The sequence below is a fragment of the Chroicocephalus ridibundus genome, chromosome 4, assembly GCF_963924245.1.
Source record: "Chroicocephalus ridibundus chromosome 4, bChrRid1.1, whole genome shotgun sequence".
NCBI lineage: Eukaryota > Metazoa > Chordata > Aves > Charadriiformes > Laridae > Chroicocephalus > Chroicocephalus ridibundus.
The window spans coordinates 43,372,006-43,394,215 of NC_086287.1; the positions used below are offsets into that span (position 1 = coordinate 43,372,006).

General features: G+C 39.4%; 1 protein-coding gene across 11 annotated transcripts in view; it reads right to left on the reverse strand.

Annotated features, from left to right (window-relative positions):
• NUMB (NUMB endocytic adaptor protein) overlaps nucleotides 1-22,210 on the reverse strand; it is a 98,663-nt gene that overhangs the window by 31,366 nt on the left and 45,087 nt on the right. For all 11 annotated transcript variants that reach the window (XM_063331504.1, XM_063331503.1, XM_063331507.1 and 8 more), the window contains one exon: nucleotides 4,876-5,019. In XM_063331504.1, the coding sequence (XP_063187574.1) occupies nucleotides 4,876-5,001 (126 nt within the window). In that variant the 5' untranslated portion in view covers nucleotides 5,002-5,019. The remainder of the gene's footprint in view (nucleotides 1-4,875; nucleotides 5,020-22,210) is intronic.

Sequence of the window (22,210 nt, forward strand, 5' to 3'; positions counted from 1 at the left end):
TGTGAAGTCAATTCTTTTATGTGTGAATGTACAACTGCGTCCATACAATTTTTATTTGTCAACACTAGCACAGAAATCAAGATTCAGTGGAAAGGCTAATTCATATGATACCAGGCACTCAGCAGCAAAGCCTGGACTTCAAATTCAAAAATAAAAATATGGTTTGTTACTCTACAACATGGACCTTTTTCACTGGAATAAATGGAATAAAATATGCAAGCAAACTTGCAGGCCTATAGGCAACAGTACCCTTCGGCACATTAAGGTGGGAAGAGACTGACCACCAAAAACATGAAAGTGAAAGAATAAGGCTAATTAAATTAACCCAAGATATATGTGACTGTTGTGTCTTCTACAACCACATATAGGAATCAGCTGTTACTATTCCATTTAACATGCCCAGTTGGTTAGAACCACCAAGAACTTGCAAATGTTTGATTTGTTTAGTCCTTTTAAGTAGAGGGAAATGACCTAATTTTTCTCATATAAATTTCACAGCCCAGCTACTCTAAAGTGCATTTGTATGAATAAAAACTACTTACCCAGAGGGACATTCGAAAAGGCATTTCAGACAAAAGAAGCCCTAGTGTCAAATATTTTAGTCATTAAAACATAGAGCAGCTGCATGTTCGCAGTGAGGTAGTGTCTGGAGCAAGAAAGCAAGTTTGAAAACGTGTATGTCAATGAGCTTCACTTCTTGCAATTACAGTGTATAAAGATTGCATAAAAATAAATTATAGCACTGATAAGCACGACTGTAACGTCTGTTAGAATAATTTACTTATGTAGTTTAAATACAATGTCTCAGTCTAAGTCCCTTACACATTACATGTATCTGTCATGCTTTTTCCCCCCTCAGAGAGAGGATTCACTACTGAAACATGGTCATTACTTTTTAGTTTGTTAGGACAGCGGAAGAGAATTGACCCCTGAAAATATACTTTTACACAGATTTTCCAGCAGCTGTAACAGTGTCATATTTAATAACAGGGCAACCCTGAGTACATCTATAGAAGCTGCAATGTATCGTGTCTCCACACCACAAAAGTTAGGAGAGCAACACCATTACATTCGCGATGGAACAGCAGAAGTTTGCAAGTGACACTTGTCTAAACACAAGTTTAACACCCTTTTCATACCCTTGCTGACAGACAGGCACCTGCTTCTCTGCTGATGCAGCGGAGTGCAGAAAAACCACATTCAGTTGTATGCTCCAGCATCCTGGCCCTTCTTCCAATGCAACTTTAGCTGATTCAAAGCTGTTTAACGCAGAAGAGCAGTGCAGGGAAGTCAGTAGCCACTACAAGGCCCTATATTGAATGTGTCAAATTACCACCTCAAGCGTGGTTAGATTTCCAACACAGTGAAGAGCTATCTTTAAATACATTCTACACACACTAAGATGACTGAGAAAAATACGATCAGTAGCTCATTACATACAACACAGTCACTCCAACTAGTGGAAAAACACAGACTGTTAAACAACAACAAAAAAGTGTTATTGCCTAAAAGTAACAGTACGTGCCCAGGATTATCACCATCTCCTAATTTATAAGCACAGCACTGGAGAGAACCAACTGTGCATCAAATCCACTTTCCTCAATTTTAAAGCAACAATGTATAAGGAATTTTGCCAATGCTTTCCACAGAGCATCTCCTCTACAGAAATGAAGATGATCCATAGATGCATCGGACTTGCTCAAAATCCAACAGCACGCTTATGGACTTTAATTACTAATAAGGATCAGCTGTGGACGTGGCACAGGAAAAGCATCGAAAACTGTGCCAACATAGAAATCCTTTCAACAACATCAAACCTGTTTGCAGTACAGCATCCTCAAAGCACAATGAACGAGCAGGTACGGGAGTCCCTATCCAACACTAACAGAATGAAGCCTGAGGCAGGATGAAACCCTATTTGCAACATGACTTTCAAAGCGCTTCCACATGTTCTGTAATATCTAAAAAAGGATAAATCTGTCCTAGCACTCTACAAACACCCCAACTCCAGGCAAAGTATAAATGCCCAAAGGCAAGAAGTTAAAACACACACGAACTTAACACTACTTTAAGAGAGTGACATTTCTTTCATCGATCAAACATTCATGATCTTTCTCTTTTACAAGAGAAACCAAGAGCAATTGTTCCCTACTCTGCATTTGTACTAGTCTCCTATCTCCAAAAAAAAGGATGTTGAGTCTTACCTAAATTAAAATAGCAAGCATTAGAAGAAACAAAGCTCTCAACATGTCTGCTACTACATTAGTTTCATGTATTTTACTTTCATACAGAAAACCCTAAAGACAGCCGTAGACACATTTGTTAACAATTCTCAGGTCTTCACCTGCCGTACAGGTAAAATCTTCATCATCCCTGCACAAGCCGGACTCCAGTCTTTCCACTCAGCTATGCTTTCAGCTCCAAAGAACCACAGCCAATGATTTTTAGAGAATGGGCAAGGCAGACTATAAACAATAAGGACAGACTAACACACACATACACACACACCCCCTGAAACATTACACTGTCGTCGAGCAGCTATACTACACGCAATGGGCCCCTCTGGAATACCCACTTAGGAACTTTGAAACATGGTGAAAATATCTTCATTTTCTTAGACTTGAATGCGTTCCTATTCATTAACTATTTTTCCCAAAATCTGTGTTTATTCTGCTCCACTGAGGAGCATCAGGAAGAAAAGTCACCTCATCGGCTATTTAAGAATCTAGGCGATAGCGTACTTTTCCTGGAATGTACGAATTTCGAATAATACCCAAGAACAGCATGACAGGATACTCTCCTTCAATAGCACAAAGTTCTATTCTTTTTGCAAGCAAAATATAGTACCACCCACTAAACCGATGACTCTACATCTGGTTTATCTCGTTCGCTCACAATGGCCATACTTCCTGTCTGTATCTATCAAACACCAGTTAACACCCACTTTGCATCCCAAGCCTAATAAAAGTTTCCACTACTGCCCATCTCAAGGCACAGTATGAATTCTAATCGACTAAGCTAAAATACCTCTTAATGTCAAATTGTTCTGATTTTAAGTTTTCATCTAATTGCAACTTCTTTAAAAAGTCTACCATTCTGATCAAATCAAGAAACATATGTAAAAATGCATTTACTTCAGAGTATTTTTTCCAATGAACAAATTACATTAATTCAGTGAATTCCAATATGAAGTGGGCAAATAAAGGCAAACAAGTGCCATGATGATGACAGGATGCAAAGACTCCTCCATTTCTACACCTCTTCAGCACAGAATAGCCTAAAACCTTTTTTGACTTTGGGTACATGTGCCCAGAATAGATTAATGCTTCATTTAAATACAGGAAGCATTTGTCATTCTAAGTGCAAGTCCTGACTGCAAGTCAAAGAAAAAGACAGTCTTTAAGCAGCAACAAATGGTTCACAGCCTTTGTGTTCAGTAAAGGACTGAAAAAGTTGGAGTGAAAGTAAATGTCTAGAAAGCCAGCATTTTGCTGTTCAACCTGCGTAATGGCTAAATTATTAAAGAAAATGACAATCCTTAAACTAACACCTCTGTTCTCTCCTAGATGGTGCTAAACCTTAACCTAAATTTGAGCTTCCACAGAGCGGTTACTTTCAAAGCTCTGGCAAAACACCATCACAGTTTAGCATTGGATTACAGTTCCTTCCTTCTACCTGAAAACTAACACAGGACAAAGACCAATAAGCAAGCAACCATAACAAACTAGAAACCTTATGAACACTTGAGTGTATGTAAAAGCACACATAAGCAACTATAGTAGGGTAAAGTGAATGTAGGAATGAACGTAGTGTGAAAGTTCTCAGATTTATTGTATATCTGCACATACCCACAGCTTTACAAAAACATGTAACAGCCAGTTTCAAGAGTTCCACTTAGCAGCATCACCTGTTTAACTATCAGACAGAATTACTTCACGTATAATACAGACAAAAACTAATAAGAGGTCCTTAGGCATCAGAACCATAGGCTGTTTTCCTTGTGCATAGATATTTAATCCCTTCGCTTTCCGTAAGTGTCATCTGCTTACAATCTATTGTAGAGTTAGTATTAGCGTGCTTTGAGGAAGAAAGCTTTTGATTACAAGGGAAGCATATGCAACAAGCCACCTTAATTTCATATTTACTTTTATTATTATAGTTCTTAAGCATTAGTATTATTCTAAAATATTAAAATAATATCATTTCTTAAATAAAGGGGAAGGAGAAATGGTGACACAAAAGAAAATAACTATTTCTAATACTCCAATAATCTGGAATGAGTTCTCAGAATTCAAAAAGGTAATTTCAGTTTCACATGCATTAACAGTCTGTAATACACACACACACAAAATCACAGCACAGAAGACACTCTCAGAAGTTAGCAAGTGCTTATAACCTCAAGCGCTGGAAGGAAACCCAGGTGTTACTTTGCAACGTTTTCAGTTATCAAAAGGGAGGAATGATTCCTTTCCAAGCACAACCCACCGCTTACCTTACAAGTCAAAACCGTAACCGTAACTCCACTTTTAACAGAGAGAACCGAGTACCTTTCCACGCAATCCAAGAGGTCTACCATTTCTGCTCTTCCAGAAAAATGAAGACAAATATTATATTACTCCTCTGCCTAGCTACATGATTTATTTCAACTAGATAATAACGCAGCATATCTCAGACAGTGATTTTCCAAGGCATTCGTTACATGACTCATCTGGGTTTTTAAAAAAGCCACATCCTTTGCAATGAGAGCTGATTGTAAAATAGGTCAGTGTGTAATGAAGCATGCTGCTGGCTTATGCTTGCCAAAAGAACCCACAAATAATAATTCATGGCAAGAGTATCTCATGGATATCTGAAAAAAAGGCAGAAAAATCTTACCTTAACAGGAAAGCTACACTTGCCAGTTCGAACGCCTTCTTCATCAGTCTGCCACTGATGAGGCCTACTGGCCTCTGGGACATAGACATCTTTCTTTCTCCTAAAGCTTTGCCGTAATTTGTTCATTTCTCAGATTTTCACGTCCTAGAAGAAGAAAAAAAGAACATTGCCAATAGGCACCAAACCACACATTTAGCCACTTTGGATCAACCACTATCTTGACAAATGTCCCTGTGAAAAATCTGAGCTTCTGCAGATATGAATGGAGGTACCTGTGAAACGAAAACATTTTGTATGTAGATTCAAAGATAGATAGATATTCACTTCAAAGTGGAAAACACAAATCCACATTACTTGTTTAATATCTTTCCACAGCAACTGATGTATTAGACCCAGGAATAACTATTACTCTTGGGCATAAGGTTACCTAAAATAGCTGACAGAGAAGCTCTGAAGAGTGACGTACACGAAATCCTGCCTCCCCAAACTTAAACACCTACCTTCAGCAACCAAGTGAGACACCAGTAGCACAGGCTTCCAAGGCACCCATGCAAGGCAAGGATTCATAGCCCTAAGACTGCCCTAAAATTAGGTGCCTGTGCTGTTCTTTAAGTACAAGTGACAGGTTCATGCTTTTATTGAGGGGCACAGTCCAACCCTTGCTTAGTCTACTCGTAGAAGTTCTTATACTTAAATAAGAAATGCACTGAAGTGACTACCATGTCCTGGGTAAATCTCTAAACAATTACATAGTCTTACTTCTTCAAAGGGGGAAGACAGTTCTGTAATAACACTTCCAAAGCCTAGAATTAGATGCTTTTTATACACGATTTTCTTATGTATCAGTTTCTATATACAAGCCAGTCTATACTTTAGACATGCTCACCTTTACTAGATTCAAACTACAATTAGCCAAGAAGATATCAAGGAAAGCACTACTAATACAAAGATTCAATATTCAGCTACAGAAGTAAAATCATATGGGATATAACGTGGGGGAATGTAGAAAACATGCTGAAAGAATTCTTGAGATATTGGTCCTCTTTCCCGAAAAATAAGCCTTCTTACAACTGTGACATCTAATTTTGATAGAAAAAAAAAAAAAAAAGACACTGCAGAATGCAAGGCAACAAAATCTCACTGGATTATATATGCTTATTTCCCGCTAGATTAACTAACTTACAGAATATAGATGTTTATGGGTGTCAATAGGCAGCCCTTGTAGGAAAGCAGGTTTAAAAACAGTTTGAACACTATTTTAAACCTTGAAAAGAACTAGTGTTTTCCAGTTAAAACTATTTCACATAGGTGAGAAAAATCAACACATTCATGTTTGTGGTATCTGACATTTAAGAAGCTTAAATTCAAAATGCAACAATTTCAAAGCTGAACAAGAGTCAGAAATTGAAAGCGTTACAGAAAAATCACTGCCCACCAGTACTAATTCCAATCAGCCAAATTAAAAATATTGTTTTATAACTCATGACGCACTTTAGCCACTCCAAACAACAAAAAGGTGTGAGTTTTGTCACTGACTCCCCAAACTCTCCTTCAGCAACTGTTACTTTCCTCCTCAAGCTGTAAGTCATTAGGGAAGCCAGTTCCCACCGTTCCTTATGGGCATGGCATTGGCTCATTTCTCTAGAATCTTCTGCCTTTCCATCATCTATTAAAAGTAATACTGTACAATACGTACTAATTTAAAGATATACCCATGGATAAGGAAAACACCACTAGAAGTGGGAAATTTAAGTGTGGTGACGTTAATACCTGTTGAAGTGCAAATACGCATGCTACTCATGCACGAGTTCAGTGGCAAATGAATGCAATGCTGCCTGATCTTGTAGCATTGTGGCGCATTCTTTCAGCATAAGGGATAGTTCCTGAAGTATTTCTACATTAGCGAAACAACCAGACCGAGCTCCACTTTTGCAGCAAACACCTGCGCCCAAAGATGCTTGAGGAGCGTTTGAAAGCAATAAGGTGCAGCACTCCAAGCAATCCAAATCTCTCTTGCAAATTAAGTGAAGGGTTCAGATGTACGGCAAAGGCCAGATGACTGTCCCTGGAAGGGAGCATGTACCTAAAGTAGCCACCAGCTCTAACAAACAGTGTAAGAGCAGGGATAGGAAGTTGCTCAGGGATTCTCAGTCCCAATTATCTAGTTATAAAGTAGCGTTAGCTTCATTCCTTCATAGATGCAAAGTGCCTGACGTAACTAGTTAAATGAAATATTTTCCTGAATTTACTTGGTAGGATTTCGAGATTAGAACATGTGTGCAAAATAAAAAACACGCACATTTCTTATCACTGAAGAAGCTGAGGCAGCTCCTCTACAAACACAGTTTCTTTATTTTACAAGCCATTTAAAAAAATCTTTGAAAGTGCAAAGGCAATTCTGAAAGTTTTAAGAGAAGATGCAAGGCTTCTATTCTCCATTAACGCTTAGAGAGGCATTAGAGCAGTATTAGTTATGTATTTTGCTTCACCAACTGCAGACAGAGGAGTCTATGCATCACTCAGCCTAAAGGAACCAGAATTTCATGGGGGAAGCCGTTCAATCACCTCGGGAAGGTGACACTGTACTGCAGCAGATTGACACACGGCACCTCAGCTCACGAGGACAGACACCCACTGTTGTCCCTGCGGAAGACTGGCACGATGAGCTCCTGTCGCGTCGGTGCAAAGCTCAGGAGTGCCGTCAGCCCAGCGCTTAGAGCCCACCCACCCGACTTGCGCTCGGGGGACTGAGAAACGGGCACAGACACCCTGCTCCGCCAAAAAGGACAACAGGTTCTCAAACTGGTACAAACAAATGCAGTAAGACTCACTTGCTGGCATTCTGAGCATAACAGATGAAAAAAACGTGTTGTGGATATTTCAACCTACACCCATGTAAAAGCAACCTGTGTAAGAGTTAGGAAGGTAACTCAGAAGCTTCAGTAAGTATCAAAACAAGAACCGAGAACAGCAGGCAGCTGCTGTACCACTTGTGAAATCACAGCCTAATTGCCTTATCGGAACATTTGCTTATGTGAGCATTTCCTTGGACTTCTCCCAGGAAGCATTGCTTTTGCCCATGAGACTGGTACCTTATCAGAGATTTATTCTGACCAGGAATCTCAGCCCACGGGGTAGGATGAGAAAAAAAAAGAGTTCTTCAACTACACTTCCTATGAGAAGCTGAAGTGGCATTTTGCCCAAAAGTATTTCCTTTTCACTGAAAAACAAACCCATTTTCCTGCATGTTCTAATTTTGAGGTCATGTTGGCAACAAGCAATTTAAAAATAGCTTGTTCTATTTAATAGCAATGCTGACAAATAGCAAAATTAATTTCTGGCCAGGCAACCAGTGAGCTTTCTCCAACTGCCATACTCGGATGTCTGAGATGTCGGACTGTTTGGAGTAGGTTGCAAACTAGGTTGCCCTATAAACACCTAATTTGCTTTTAACATGCATGTCAGCCCAATATAACCAGGATTGCCATCTGACTGAAGGCGTTAAGTAAAACAATTCACACAGGCGCTGGGTATTTGAGAGGAGAAGCACATGAATTGCTGCAATTAGGTGCTTAACTTTCTACTAATTTTGTCTGGAGCTCAAAATCCCTGCTCAGGAGCTCTAGAGAAGAACAAGCGAGCGTTTTCTACTTTGAATCTTTGCAGGGCACTTCACATTTCCATGCAAGCATAGCAGGCCCACCGACACAACGAGAGACACCAAGCTAGCCTGCAACCAGCCAGCAGGGTATTTTCTACTGACAGCATCACTGATACTGTACAGAGTTTTACACTCTGTCTCGGGATTAGGCAGGCTGGAAGTTATTCGTCCCTGATTTTTTTCTATATTTAGCAGCTGAATTGTGTCCTGTAATTAAAAGCATTTTGAAAACCCCCAAGAAGAAACAAATCAAACTACCACAGACACTATTTCCTCTTCACTTTTACAAACCCAAATCCAGTTCGGACCCGGAGAGAAGACATGGAGAAACAGTATTCAAAGATTAAACCTGGCAGAAAGCCAAGATGGGAAACTCAAAATTCTAGCTAAATCACAAAACGTAGTATTATATCAGAGACAAACCAGTAACAAAGGCTGAAAGCACTAAAATCTTCTGGAGAAGAGAGGAAACAGAGACACTTTGGGTTCTGTACATTTCAAGGTTATCTGAATGTTCATGCCCCTTGGAAAAACAAACAAACAAACCAACCCAACCCCGCCCCCCCCCCCCAAGAAAACCTTCACCACTTTTGCAATCCAAGAGATTACAACATTAGACTAAACATTACACCAGTTCCCAAAGCACCATACGAGCATCTACAAAAAGCATTGAAAAGACAAAAGTTATTCACATAGTGAGTTTATATATTTATGTTGCTATTTGTTTTTATGCGAATGGATGTATTTTAGGTATTTTGAAAACACAGCTCCAAAGCCAATTTAAAGAGAGCTTTGGCACCATTATTCTTCTGACCACCTGAAAAGGTAGCATTTTAACCCATATCAGTTCACTGACAACTCAGGGGCAACAGAGGGACAGAAATAACATTGTCACGGATAAAAGTGCATGTTGAAGCACTCTCGGCTTCATTGCCTTGTGCATCATCAGGTTATGGCTGCAGAACAAATGACTGCAAGATAAACTAGCATGTTAATTCATGTCTCGTTAGCTGCTCTGCTGTATGAACGTGTTCACTTTTACCCTTCAGTGAGCACAAGCCAGCAATTTACCCTTCAGTGAGAGATGGGTAAGCTTTCACATTAACTGAAGCTGGATCAGGTGGGGAGCTGCTGCTGATGCAAATGCAGTTTAGCTCCCCTCGCAGGAGTTTACGCATATACCCATACCTTCAGATAAGCAGTTCCTTTACATTTTGCATAAATGTTTCTTGCATAGCAGTTGCTGTTCCAAGATGATCCAAACTACAGAATCCGCAGGGCAGAAGGGCAGTATTGGTACCTGAACTGAGTTTGCAAATTTAAGTGGTTAGATTTTAGGCAAGGGGTACTACAAATTTCACACTAAGCAACCACCTACAGTTTCAACATTGAGGACGAAAAACCAGCATAACCCCATTTTTACCTTTCTTCTGAACTCTAGCCCTCACAAAGGTTATTTAATCCACATTCAATTACGTGGTATCTTTTTTGTTTGCAATGGAAAAGGATAAAACTTGATTTTAAGTCTTCAGTTCAGCTGTTTTTTTAAAACCATTCAGAGCGTTTGGGATTACTTTCTGTTTTCTCACAGAATTGAATACTGTTTTCTATTTACTTTACCAATTTAGGAAAAAAACCCCACAACAATTCATGGGTCAAGTAAGGGCAAAGTACTCTCTGCAGCCTGCAACAAGTACAGAGTAGCCAGGGCAGGGAGGGAACACACACACCCCGACCCCAGTGACATCCTCCTGCTTTATAGTATAAATGCTGCAAGCCTGAACCATCAGGAGTAACATCAATAAAATTCCTAGAAGTACGCATTTCAAACACCAGGGAAATCTAGGTTTAAGTACAACGTGTTACAGGGATCATTATAAAATTTACAAGCCTCCACATGAAAGTAATTCAATTAACATGTTACAATGAGACTAAGTATTTTAAAAAAAATAATCTCATTCATATCTCCATTGCCTGCTGGCCACACACAGGTGAGGTAGGGGCAGCTGCACAACTATCAGCTATGTCCTCTTTCCCAGTGAAACGCACCTAATATTGCTAATAAAAAAAAGGACCAAGCCAAACAGAGACCAAAACCCAAAGCAACAAGTTCATCCATCTCTAATATGTTTTTTGCCTAAGAAATACCAGGCATTTCAAAGCTTTCTGAATAAGGATGCGTTTTTCCTGACAAAGTTACCTGATACTTAAGACCTAAGAGGACATGCGAATTATCTTAATCTGATTAAAAAAAAAAAAAAATGCGTTTGCCTAACCTACTTAGTAGGAGAACACTCCAAAAAACATTCCTTGGCACAGCTGTGAAGATCTGTATCCTCAGAAAACTCCATGGCTTTGAGTTCTTTGTGCAAGTAAAACCTGGACACACCTGTCCGAAGACTCAAGTCTAACAGATATCTTTTTAGCATTACCAAAGCTTGAATTTTATTACGAAATCCACAAGGGTTCACACCAGGAAAAGCAAACAGCCTGCACTTCTGCATTTCAGAAGAGTATTCTGCATTGCTTTTTCCCATAAAACTCAGTTCACTGCTGACACTTGAACATTATTGTAAATCTTGGCTATAAGCAGGACACTAGGACATCAGTGAGGAATTATGCTTGTTCCAAGTCATTTCCTTGTGACAAGATTTTGGCAGGCTTATCTGCAGTATGAGCGCAAACATAAAGAAGTGGTTCAAAACATTTAGATCTATTTTGCTTTCTAATGCATATTTTGAATCTCTAAATTTAAGATGACAAGGCAAGAAGATTTTATTTATAAGAAAGAGGCAAGCTAGGAAAGCTAGTTGATTGCCGCCAAGGTAAATAGTCTGTCCCTGTCTATTATGAATCTGCCAAGAATGGAGTTTTAGTTCTCTGAAAAAAATCCTTATTAAGCATTGCTGCTAAACAAACAGTCTCCCCTCCTCTCCCACTCACACAGTACAAAAACATGTAATGCCCTATCTCTCCAAGCCTACTGTAAAGGTTAGCCAAAACTTGCTGCAATTGCCCTGCAACAGCTTCTCTGCAATTATTCACCAGCACAAGAACACAGAGTACCCTTATCTTCTAAGGAAGAAAAGGTCACCCCATGTGTCAGATTTTGAATGCAGAACTTTGAGCCTTTTTGTAAGTTTAGATCCCATAAAATCTAATTAAATCCAGCACTGTCACACTGGAGCAAACCAAGGCATGTAACCATATGAGCATGCTCACTAAAACCTTAACAGTCCTGCTTACGCAATACGGTATGACTAACCACATTACTCACCACATGGCTTTCCAACCCATTTACCCTTTCATTACCCAATTAAGATCTAATAATACAATACTGCAAGTAAACATTCTAAGACATCAAAATACACATAAAGGTGAAGCATGAGCTAATTTGTTGAGCCAGTAAATACATTTTGTTGTTGTTGTTATTATTTAGAATTCGAATTAAGGGGATTTTCCTTGTTGTAGAAAAATGCAGTGTTGGATACATAATAAAAAGATTACTGAAACAAGCACATCAGCTGTAGAAAACTCACCTTCCAGCAGTGAAAGTAATATTTAGATCATACTTTGAAAACACAGCAGAAACAGCAAACTCTTGATATAACCCCAAGGAGGTCAGAGCTGTAACGATAATATCAATTTCTCTGACAGTGTTCTTAGAAATTGTGGTGCCCTGTCATTGTAAGAAGTGAGGTACTAAGCATCCTCTCAAAGCCATCAGTTTTCTTGCTGTCTCATACCTGAGCTAAAGTATCATGTGAGAACTCCACAGCTGTTTCCAGAGCACTTGACAATTCTATCTGCACCACAGATGAGGGTGAAAGAAGGGGAAAAAAGAATGTTATGACAGCAACATCTTACTGGCAAAAAACAGAGTTAAACAAAAATTGCAGATAGCTTATGAAATATCAGGAAATGAAATCATGAACTGTACTCCAATACACCGTCAACAATTGCGTGGCTAAAACATTCGGCTACCAGAAGCCCTATCCTAAGTCTTAGAATTTTGCAAAATATGCCAGACTCTTCAAACATAAATATCCCTGCACTGCAGCAATTAAATACAGTATTCAGTATTCCATGACAGTATGTAACAGAACTACCAGCACAGCAGCTACACTCAGACTCTCAAACTGTCAGAAAAATACGAGTTTGATCATTGCAAGGCAGAAGTTATTCCTAAAGATAAGCCACGCAATAAGAAATCACTTGCCTCTCCCAAACCTGTGAGGTTCAGCAAATAAAAGAAAGCAAGCCCTGTTTTCTCCATCAATAACTATTCTAAAGCAAATGTGCCAATTCATCAGCCTCCACAGTGACTGCAAACTCTGACTACGGTCCTGACTATGGTCCAATTCAATATGCTAAAACGTTTTAAGTGCAGAGATATAAGGCAGTAATCCCCTTGTTTTATAGACTCACTCTAAAAATACCCTGCAATGACTGTCAGTCACTGGTGAAACGTGGGTCTCCTAAACACTCCACACAAAAAAAGCGAGTTGAATTATATATACTACCTATAACAACCGAAAATAAGCAAAAGTTTTCTAGAGAAACACTAGCTGTGCCTTGTGGAAAGCAGTTCAAGCAATTCTGCTTTGCAGCTCATCTGCATGCATGTGAAGAATTTTAACTAACCCAGTCACGCCATTTCCAAGTGAATCATTTACATTTAGGGCAGCTAAATTTCAGACGACTAAGCAGTTTTCAAACATGAACATCTCCGGTTCAAAAGGTATCTTTAGAAATATATATGGAATTTAGAAAAGAAATTGAATATTAAAGAGAGACAGACCAAAAAGGGCTAAAACAGTGGAAGAAGATTTCCTTAAATCACCCAAATTCAACAACCAAAGCTTGAAGTTAAATATGTTAAATCTCACAAAAATAAATGCATTTTCAAAAGTAAAAGAGAGTAACTTTTACAATTAAAAGAAGCATATTTTATTGGCAAATCAGTCACAAATCTCAGGTTTTTACAACAGTGTTACTTCAATAGAACCTATAAGTGTTTTAGAACCAAATAATCAGTGTTTGAACTGACAAGGAATTGTATCCAGTACAGCAGACATCTGCTGCTTAGAAGCTGAAAAAGTCAAACATAAATCAATCAATCATACCTTTGTGCTATTGACCTGACCGTTACCTACTTACTGTGAGTTCAGAAACATATGAACACACACTGTATTTTTGGTTCCAGATCCAAAGTGAGTGCAGAAACAGCAAACAAACAAGATACAGATGCAGAGCACGCGTGTCAGGAACCAACATGGACTCTAAACCAGATCACTTGGAGTTGGAGGATCCATTTTAGCAAGATTTGGGGAAAAAAAAAAAAAAAATTCATACTGAATCTTTACACAGTGTTTCATATACAATGGTCATGCTCAACACAGAAGCGAAAGCCACAGCATTTTGGTCAACTGATGCAGCAACAGCGCTCTGCACCAGCACACAGCAGCCCTCAAAGTCCAGTCTACGTGGCCCGTGTTCTGAAAGCATTTGCAACAGCAAACTTTAAATTCATATCGGCTTCATGAGAAGTCCTCAATGGGAACGGATAGTAGCGCTGCCCATCTGTCAGCAAGTAGGATTTGGGTATAGAGAAAGTAGGTAACTCACACTTGGTAAATCCAGAAGAATAACAGCATGCTCTAATGCAGAAAGAGGAGTTGTGGAAACAGTGATTTTTATTTCATCCATATATGCTCTCAAAAGCAAACAGTTAAGTGTCTGTTTACAGCTATTGCAAAATGTTCTGGAGTAGATTAAACTAAGCTAATTTCAGAGATTCAAGAGGATCTCACAAGAAGAAATTATTCTGTAATAAAAACAGCAGAGAAAAGCACACGGAAGAGGGGTAAGAGAATGACCCCAACTACAAATAATGCTGAATATGAATTCAGCTATTACCATTGTCTAGGAAAGATCATAAATCACATGTTTAGTCCTCTAAAAATGTAACTGTCAAATAATCAAACAGTAGGAAGAATTATCATGAAAGGAGCAAAGAAAAACCAGTGAGAAGCCGCAGCATAAAACCAGACCAGAACCACAGAGTTCTTGTAGTTACTATACCCTTTCTGAAATGAAACAAAAAGGTGCAGGAAGGTACCAAGGATAATTAGGACTGCATCAACAGTTTCTGCTCAAGGACAGATTAGATACAACAAAGGCCTTCACCTCAGAAAAGCAATTTACTGGTGGGGAGAGCTACAAAAACTATAGTACCACAAGTGTTAGAAAATGAACAGGGAATGATGATTGTCCAATTTTTATGTTGTAGAAATTGTGGAGAAACAATGGAATTCTGTAGCAGTCCAGGTTTCAAAGTAAGAGCATTTCCCTCATAATACAGAATTAACTTGCACAATTCCTTGCCCTGGGATGTTTTACAAACTAAAAACAGAAAAGGATTAAAAAAAAAATAAAATTATTTGATCAAAACTTCCAAAGGTTATTAGAAACTACAGTGGAGGTGCAGCCTCCCATTCAGGAAATCACTCAGTTTAATCCAACCAGCTGGGCAGGCTTATTTCATGTCTGCCTTAACCTTCTATTCTTCCTCGGGATCCAACACCGACCGTATCAGAGAGAATTACGGTGCTACGGAGTCTTTGTTGCCAACTAGCGTTAACTCACAAGCTGGTCTCCCTTCAGTACCAATCCATCCGGCCAAACCCCTGCGTTACAGCTGTCGCAGCATCGCAGCAGAGCTGTTGGCGCCCAGCTACAGCAGGATCGGCAAGAGCTGGCTCCCTGCACCTGCCTGGTAAGCATCTCCCTTTCCCAAGCCCACAGGAGCTTAAGTTTCTATAGCTCAAGACATTTCAATGAAAATCAGCACGTGAATTTGTATATTCCAGATAGCTCACAAAATTTGAATTACTGTGGCAACAGGCCATGCCTGCACTAGTCAATCTCAATTAGAAAATGAAAGTTAGCTTAAACTGCTGTGAAATACGTGTGAGGAAGAATTAGCTCATCCATTCCCAGGATGACAGATGACTCCTAGTTACGTTATACCATTACTGCAGTGGGCCCAAGCACTTCAGTCACTGCTTGGCAGCTGTTATGTGGCAGTTCAAGACACTTTACCCGCTCCCATCCTCCAACAGTTAGATAAATATAATTAAAGTCCTTTTATCTGTGCATTTTCTTCAGCTTGTTGACAATAAATCAGTCACTCTTGACTGCAGCCAATGCAGAGGAGGAGGGTGAGTGTCACAAGAGGCATTTTTAATATTAATTTATAACTCATGAAGTGAAATTGTGAAGGCTTTGCGTCAAGCTTGTGTGAAAACGACAGGTTGTGATAATAAAAATGAGCCTAGAGAAAAGATACGGTAACTTTTTCTGGCTGTCAGAATATTGGAAAAATCATTTGATCATCCCTCAATAAATCTAGCAACACAGAAAAGCTCACTTCCACATAAAGGATGGGCAGAATCATCTTAGAGAACTCGCTCTGGTGCCCAGCACAGCAACTGTGGCTGCCTTGTAAGAACATAATTTTTTCTTCTCAGAAATATTCTTATTTATTATATTAGGAATTAATGTTAACATTTGTACACCTGCCCAGTGCAAGTTTTGAGTTGTTCCATAACTCTTTTCTCCTAATAGCTCTTTGCAAAACATTACCGGGAACTAACAGGATTATATCTCAAATCTGTTCGTTCTACACAATTGTAATCAAATCAGAAGTCAGATACAAGCTACAAATTCTTTTCAGCACACAGGTTGCAATGTTTTCTGAATTCCCCCACCAGCTAAATACCTTCAAAAATATTCTGCGTCCTCCCTCAAGTCTAATACAAGTCACGTGTTTCATCACCACAGAAGAACTCACAAAATGTAGGGACTACGGTGACAGATTCTTTAAACAAGAGGTGTCTCAACAGGGTACTCTAAGACAATTCCATCTTTCTGGTACAATTTGGTACACACATATCTAGTGTTCCTTATGATTACACAGCACTTAAAAACTCATTTTGTGCCTAACGTTTGCCATGTCCGCTTACTGCGAAGCCTTCAGAATATCTAAACCCAACTTCAGTGGCATGCTTACTCAGCAATTTTGAAAATTATATATAGCAACATAACCAAAGATTTCTCTTTTAAAAGTATTTGACTTCATAAAATCTTGATCTACGTAATTTGTGGCAAAAAATGCCCCAACCACAAGTGTCATAGAATCAGTTACTAGAACATAATATTCATATGACAGCAGCAAGAATACACTGACTTGGTGACTGACTTACAGGTTTTTTCCCTCAGATTCTGCAATACTACTTTTCTTAAAAATCTCTCTCTCTTGAAGCTATAATCTTGACTGAATGGATATACAAAAAAATATAAACCTATGGGATGAAAAAAAAAACAGAGAGATGATAAAGTCAAGTCAAATATGGGCTAAAAAAGGCTTCAGCTGAGAACTTACGTCCTTTCCTCCCTGTGCCTCAAAAGCCAATAAATGTTTAGAATATTTCAAGTATTTCTTTTAAAGAACCACCCCACAATCTGAAATTGTTACACCATTATAACAACTTGCCACAACTCCAGTCAAGACTGGATTTTCCTTTGTTTATGGCAACAGACCTGAGGCTTCTCAGACCTATGGCAAAACCTTTTATCTTATTGATTTCAGTGTTTGCGTATTGGGTGTTGGGGATTGCAGTTGTGGGTAACTGGGGCAGGGAGTGTAATCTCAATGGAATTGGGAAAGATTTTGGGTGGGGGATTTTCCTGTTAAAAAAAAAATTCAAGGATAAAAAAAAAATCAAATCAGTCAGACTGCATTTAAGGTTTGGGTTTTTTTGGAAGAACTCCAAATCATGTTTTTCAGATGGGGTCTTATAAACAGATGCGTACTTCCCTCCCTACTCCCTCTTCCTATCGCTTGGCATTTTAAAGCCTTTTGCTTACAAGGACAGTAGTGTTCATCTTTATGGAGGCAGTAGATTGGAATTTAACTGCTATTGCTATGAAATTTCACAGGCGCTATTTTTTTTAAATATTGGTAGTAATCTCTCAGACATTTCCTTCCACAGAAGTCACCAGGTTTCATTATGATCACTAAAATTAGTAACACATTATTGCTGATCAGCAATAACATATTATGAATCCACAATTACATGCTCAGTGAAAATTGACACATACAACTTAAAATGCCCAACTTTAAACAACTTAAAGTCCAGGGGTCCACATCCAAACCAGTTATTTATACTCTGATTACGCTCAGTGGAGAGAAAAAACAGTTCAGTTATACAAACCTACTTTAAGTATACCTAACAATGAAAATGTATTTCTCTAAATACATAACTCAATAGACATCCAAACAGATTGTTTCCATCCTTTTCACCTAATATCAAATTAATAATTACAAAATTCCTCCATGTAGAGATTTTTTAAATCAAGAAATGTAAGCAGTACGTTCAATTCTCCAACAATCTAGTTAAAGTACTTCGTCTTTCAAGCACAACAATGAGATGTTAATTCCAGCCTGCAGACAACATTTAAACCACTTATTCCAATACAACATCCTCTAGTACAGGGGCCGGGAGGTGGGGGGGGGGGGGGTGTAGAGGGGGATAATCTCAATTTGTTACCTGAGATAGACTGTTCCAAACTAGTAAAACTGCTTTACCTACTAACTGCACTGCAAGCACTCGCATCAGCATTTCAGCTTCTAGTAAAAATTAAATCTATGGTAATTTAGCACACAAGCCAAGTCGTTGGCTTCGAATATAATGGATTCAGCCTTACTGTACCACCTTCCTGGACATAAAATATTGGGATCTTAATTCAACTTTTTTCTGTTAGCTTTCTCTTCCCCATATTAATTCAAACTGTTAGCATAGGTTTTACTACCTCTTTCAAGCTCAGCATGGACTTTCTGCTACAAGGCAAACAAGTACTACAAACAAACATGCATTAAAAGCCAGAACAAGCCTTTGCATGTATGTTTTCCTTGCAAGTTGTACTCGCATCTCGAAATGGATTTTAAGAGGAGGCCACAATGTGCGTCCTAATACCAACAGTTTAAAATAACCTTCACGTAATAATAAACAACCTCCACAGAAATTGTCCGTAGAATCTAGAAATTAAGATCAAAAGCGTTCCCATATTCTTAGTACAGCAAGATACAGAACACTTACTAATGAGACGAAGTTTAACCAACAGTACTTTAACAGTTGGTCAATCATACTTTCAAAAGACAAAGCTAAGATATGCATCTGAAAATGCTAGTGCTGCCTTCAAGGGCCCCAGTTTATCTATACAAGGAGCTAAGACTATCACCTTCTTCCACGAATACCAAAATCCCATAAATATTCACATGGACAAAACTCCTATTTCACCATTACTCATGAACTGTTCTCCCACCTAAGAGATTCTAACCTACTGTGTTTATTTTAGCCCTGATCTGCAAATACATAGTCAATTTAAGAAAAACAACAGAAGAGCATGAAAAAGTGCCTATTTCAGCAAAAGCTTCAAATGAAAGTATAATTACAAGCAATATCTGCTGAATTAAGTCAGAAGCATCTCAAGCCATCAGTAAAGCTCATCTTGTCAGCTAGGGACAGAAAAGAGCTACAGAAATACTGCATGATGTGCTGCAATTGTGCACCTATTAACTTTATTTAAAATAGTCTGCCAGCTGAGACACGGACAAAAAGACAAAGACATTCATTATTCGAACAAATTGAGTTCTTGGCTTTCTTGCTACTGTTGTTCAAATCCAGGAAGAAAGTCCAATATTAACACCAGACTGACCTACAGAGGTAAGTACAGAGAATACAGATCCCTAAAGTGGTCCTCACATTAGTTATGCTACTGGTATAGAAATTACCTACCTCACTACCGTGTTCTTAAGCAAAGTAGGATTTTGTTTATCATATATGGGATCACGTTTCTATCTCTTTCAGATGGTTACTTGTATCCCGCAGCCGTGTAGCAGGTGATGTTCTCCCGGGAGGGAGCTCAGGCTGCCCACGAGTCAGTACCGGAGTGCAGGCAGGGCTGCCCACAACAGCGGGAATTCATCAGCTCCACCAGTGCCAACAGTCCTCACAAGCACACCCATCTCACTGAATGACCTCGGCCAGGCTGGAACTCTGAAATCCACATATGTCTCTCACCTTTCTAAATCAGCTGTTGTTCACTACAGCAAAGCTGCTACAACGATCTTCTGCAACAACACAGAGGTTGGTGGCAGAGTGTGCCAAAAAGTGCTTTTGCCCAGAAGTAACACATGCTGGAAAACCACGCGGCTGCAGTAGCCTCTTGAATCATAAACGGGCTGTCATCTTCCCAACTTTAAACTGCTTGGCAAAGGAACAAGAAAAGCCAAACGGAAACAACCAGGAAAATTGTCTTCATCCTCCCTGGGCCTCATGTTCATCGGAGCAATCAATGAAGCTTCAAGCTTCGTACAGACAGAAACATCACCCGACAACCCTGAAATCCCGCACCCATCGTCAGCCTTCCTATGTCTGCAGCACAGCACACTGCTACCAGTCCCTCTGCAAAACCAGACACAGCACAGAGCAAGTGGCTCCAAGTCATCACTCACAGGAGGCTCCTCTGAATAACATATTCAGATTCTACCACTGCCATACTGTGCATTGCCTGCTGATGGACGCTGCAGTGGCAAGCCACAAATTTCACTCCTGGTATGAAGGAGTTTGACATGGAAGCAGTATGAGCTCCACAGCCTGGGCAAGTAGGCAATTGTGCTGCTGCTGCCCAGGCTGGACGATGAAATGACGCGCCTTGTTCTCCGTACCAAGACAGCAACACATCACCTTACTTCCACAAAAGACAGCTGCCTCCTGGGGTGGCAAGTGAGCTTGGAAGCAGAAGACAGGATGAAGAGGAAAGCAGTCTAAAAATGCCTGCAATGTAACAGCTGGCACCCAGCAGCAGGGCAGGCATGATAGGGACTTGGTACAAAGGGCACTGGATATTGTGCTGCAGATTCACACAATCATAAAAGTCACAACTGTGTTATCTTCACCATTGACTGGTCACAGGGTCCACTGATTTGAGCAGGACCTTGAATAAACTCAATTATTCTGGCAACTGACTGTAGCTTAACTACTCCATTCATAGATCACTATTCTTAACAGTGTCCTCTGCCTTCCCTGTCTCAGTCCAGAAACCATTAAAAAATAGTCTATTCCTTATAGAAGGTTCATTTGTCCCTTATACAATAGGCAGCATACAGGACATTGATAATATGGATTATTGTATTATAATTTAGAATGTCATTAAAATTATGTGGGAGACAACACTAACCTTCCTTTACAGGGAGTCAATTGTACATTCCTCAATTACCATACAATTCCTCTATATACATATAACTTCACCTTATTTACTACACTCACAGGAATGGAACCCGTGAGCAGGGGGATATAAATAGTAAGTCGGTGACATAGGTACTGAATTAAGATAGAAAGCTATCTTATACCACTCTAGGAAAATCAGATCTCCTAAGAAGCTGGCATAATCCCTGCTTGCTGGCAAGTTCCACAAGAGTGGATCTTGACCACAACCCCTGGGAGACCAAGCATGATCTTATGTCCCTTTGAGATTACCAAAGCCCCATGTTTCACTTGGCCAGAAAACATCAGTGCCCATGGCTGAACTTTGAAAGTCCACTCAAACTGCAGTGTTGTTCCAGCAGCTTTAGCAATCTTCACCCCTGGTTAACTGATGGCAACCAGTGTCTTGCAAACATACATCAACAAGCACTAACAAACCAAAGGTTGTCTACATCCGAATGGGGAGCGTCTCCCTGCGTGCATTTTCTAGCACTTGCTGGGTGCAAATACCTCACATTACTTCCTAAAAGACAGATTTAATTTCAAATTTCACCTGTCCATCAGGTGCCACGTCTCTATTTCAGTGCCATCCTTCTACTTTGCTTATGGTTTGTTCTGTATATTCCCAGCTCAAACTTCACCTCCTGAGATTATCTCCACAGCAGCATCTTACCTGCAGCTTTTTGGAGCTGCACACATCGCACCAAACAGACAGCTGCCACTATTAAAGGCAGTGGTCTCCATCAGCAGTATTATTTTCTGGAAAAGGAAAGGATTCTCAGACAAGAACTGCAGAACTCCTCATCTCTCTATTAAGAGGTTTCTTTTGACCCTAAAACCTATTTGAGGTTTCATTTGTAGCAGCCCACTGCTACACTGTAGATAGAGATGCTGAAAGCATTTATACCAAGCCTTCTCTTCTAAATAAAAGCATTTTATCACACAATTTTCCCAGCATCGAGACTTGAGAAGTTGGATTCCTACTCAGAAAGAGCAGCATTGCAGAACTCATATAAATGAGGAGGAGAAAAAGCCAAGTAGCTATTACGTATGTTTCTCTGGCCAATTTAGCCTCATGACAGTACAATTATGCAAGTGTCTAGGGCATTTGAATTGCATGCCTCAAGAAGTACCGTTGGAAGCCACAAACCACCTTTCCTCAAATTTCACACTAAGCATATTTAAGATCTATGCCAAATTGATTTTTTCCAGTGGTTAGGCAAAGTTGATAAACTCACAAATGCCACCCAAAAAGATAATCACCTATGCAATAACATGTTCTTCAGTTATTTACACACAATATTTTACATAAATAAGGCTTCTCCAATGAAATTTATCAAGC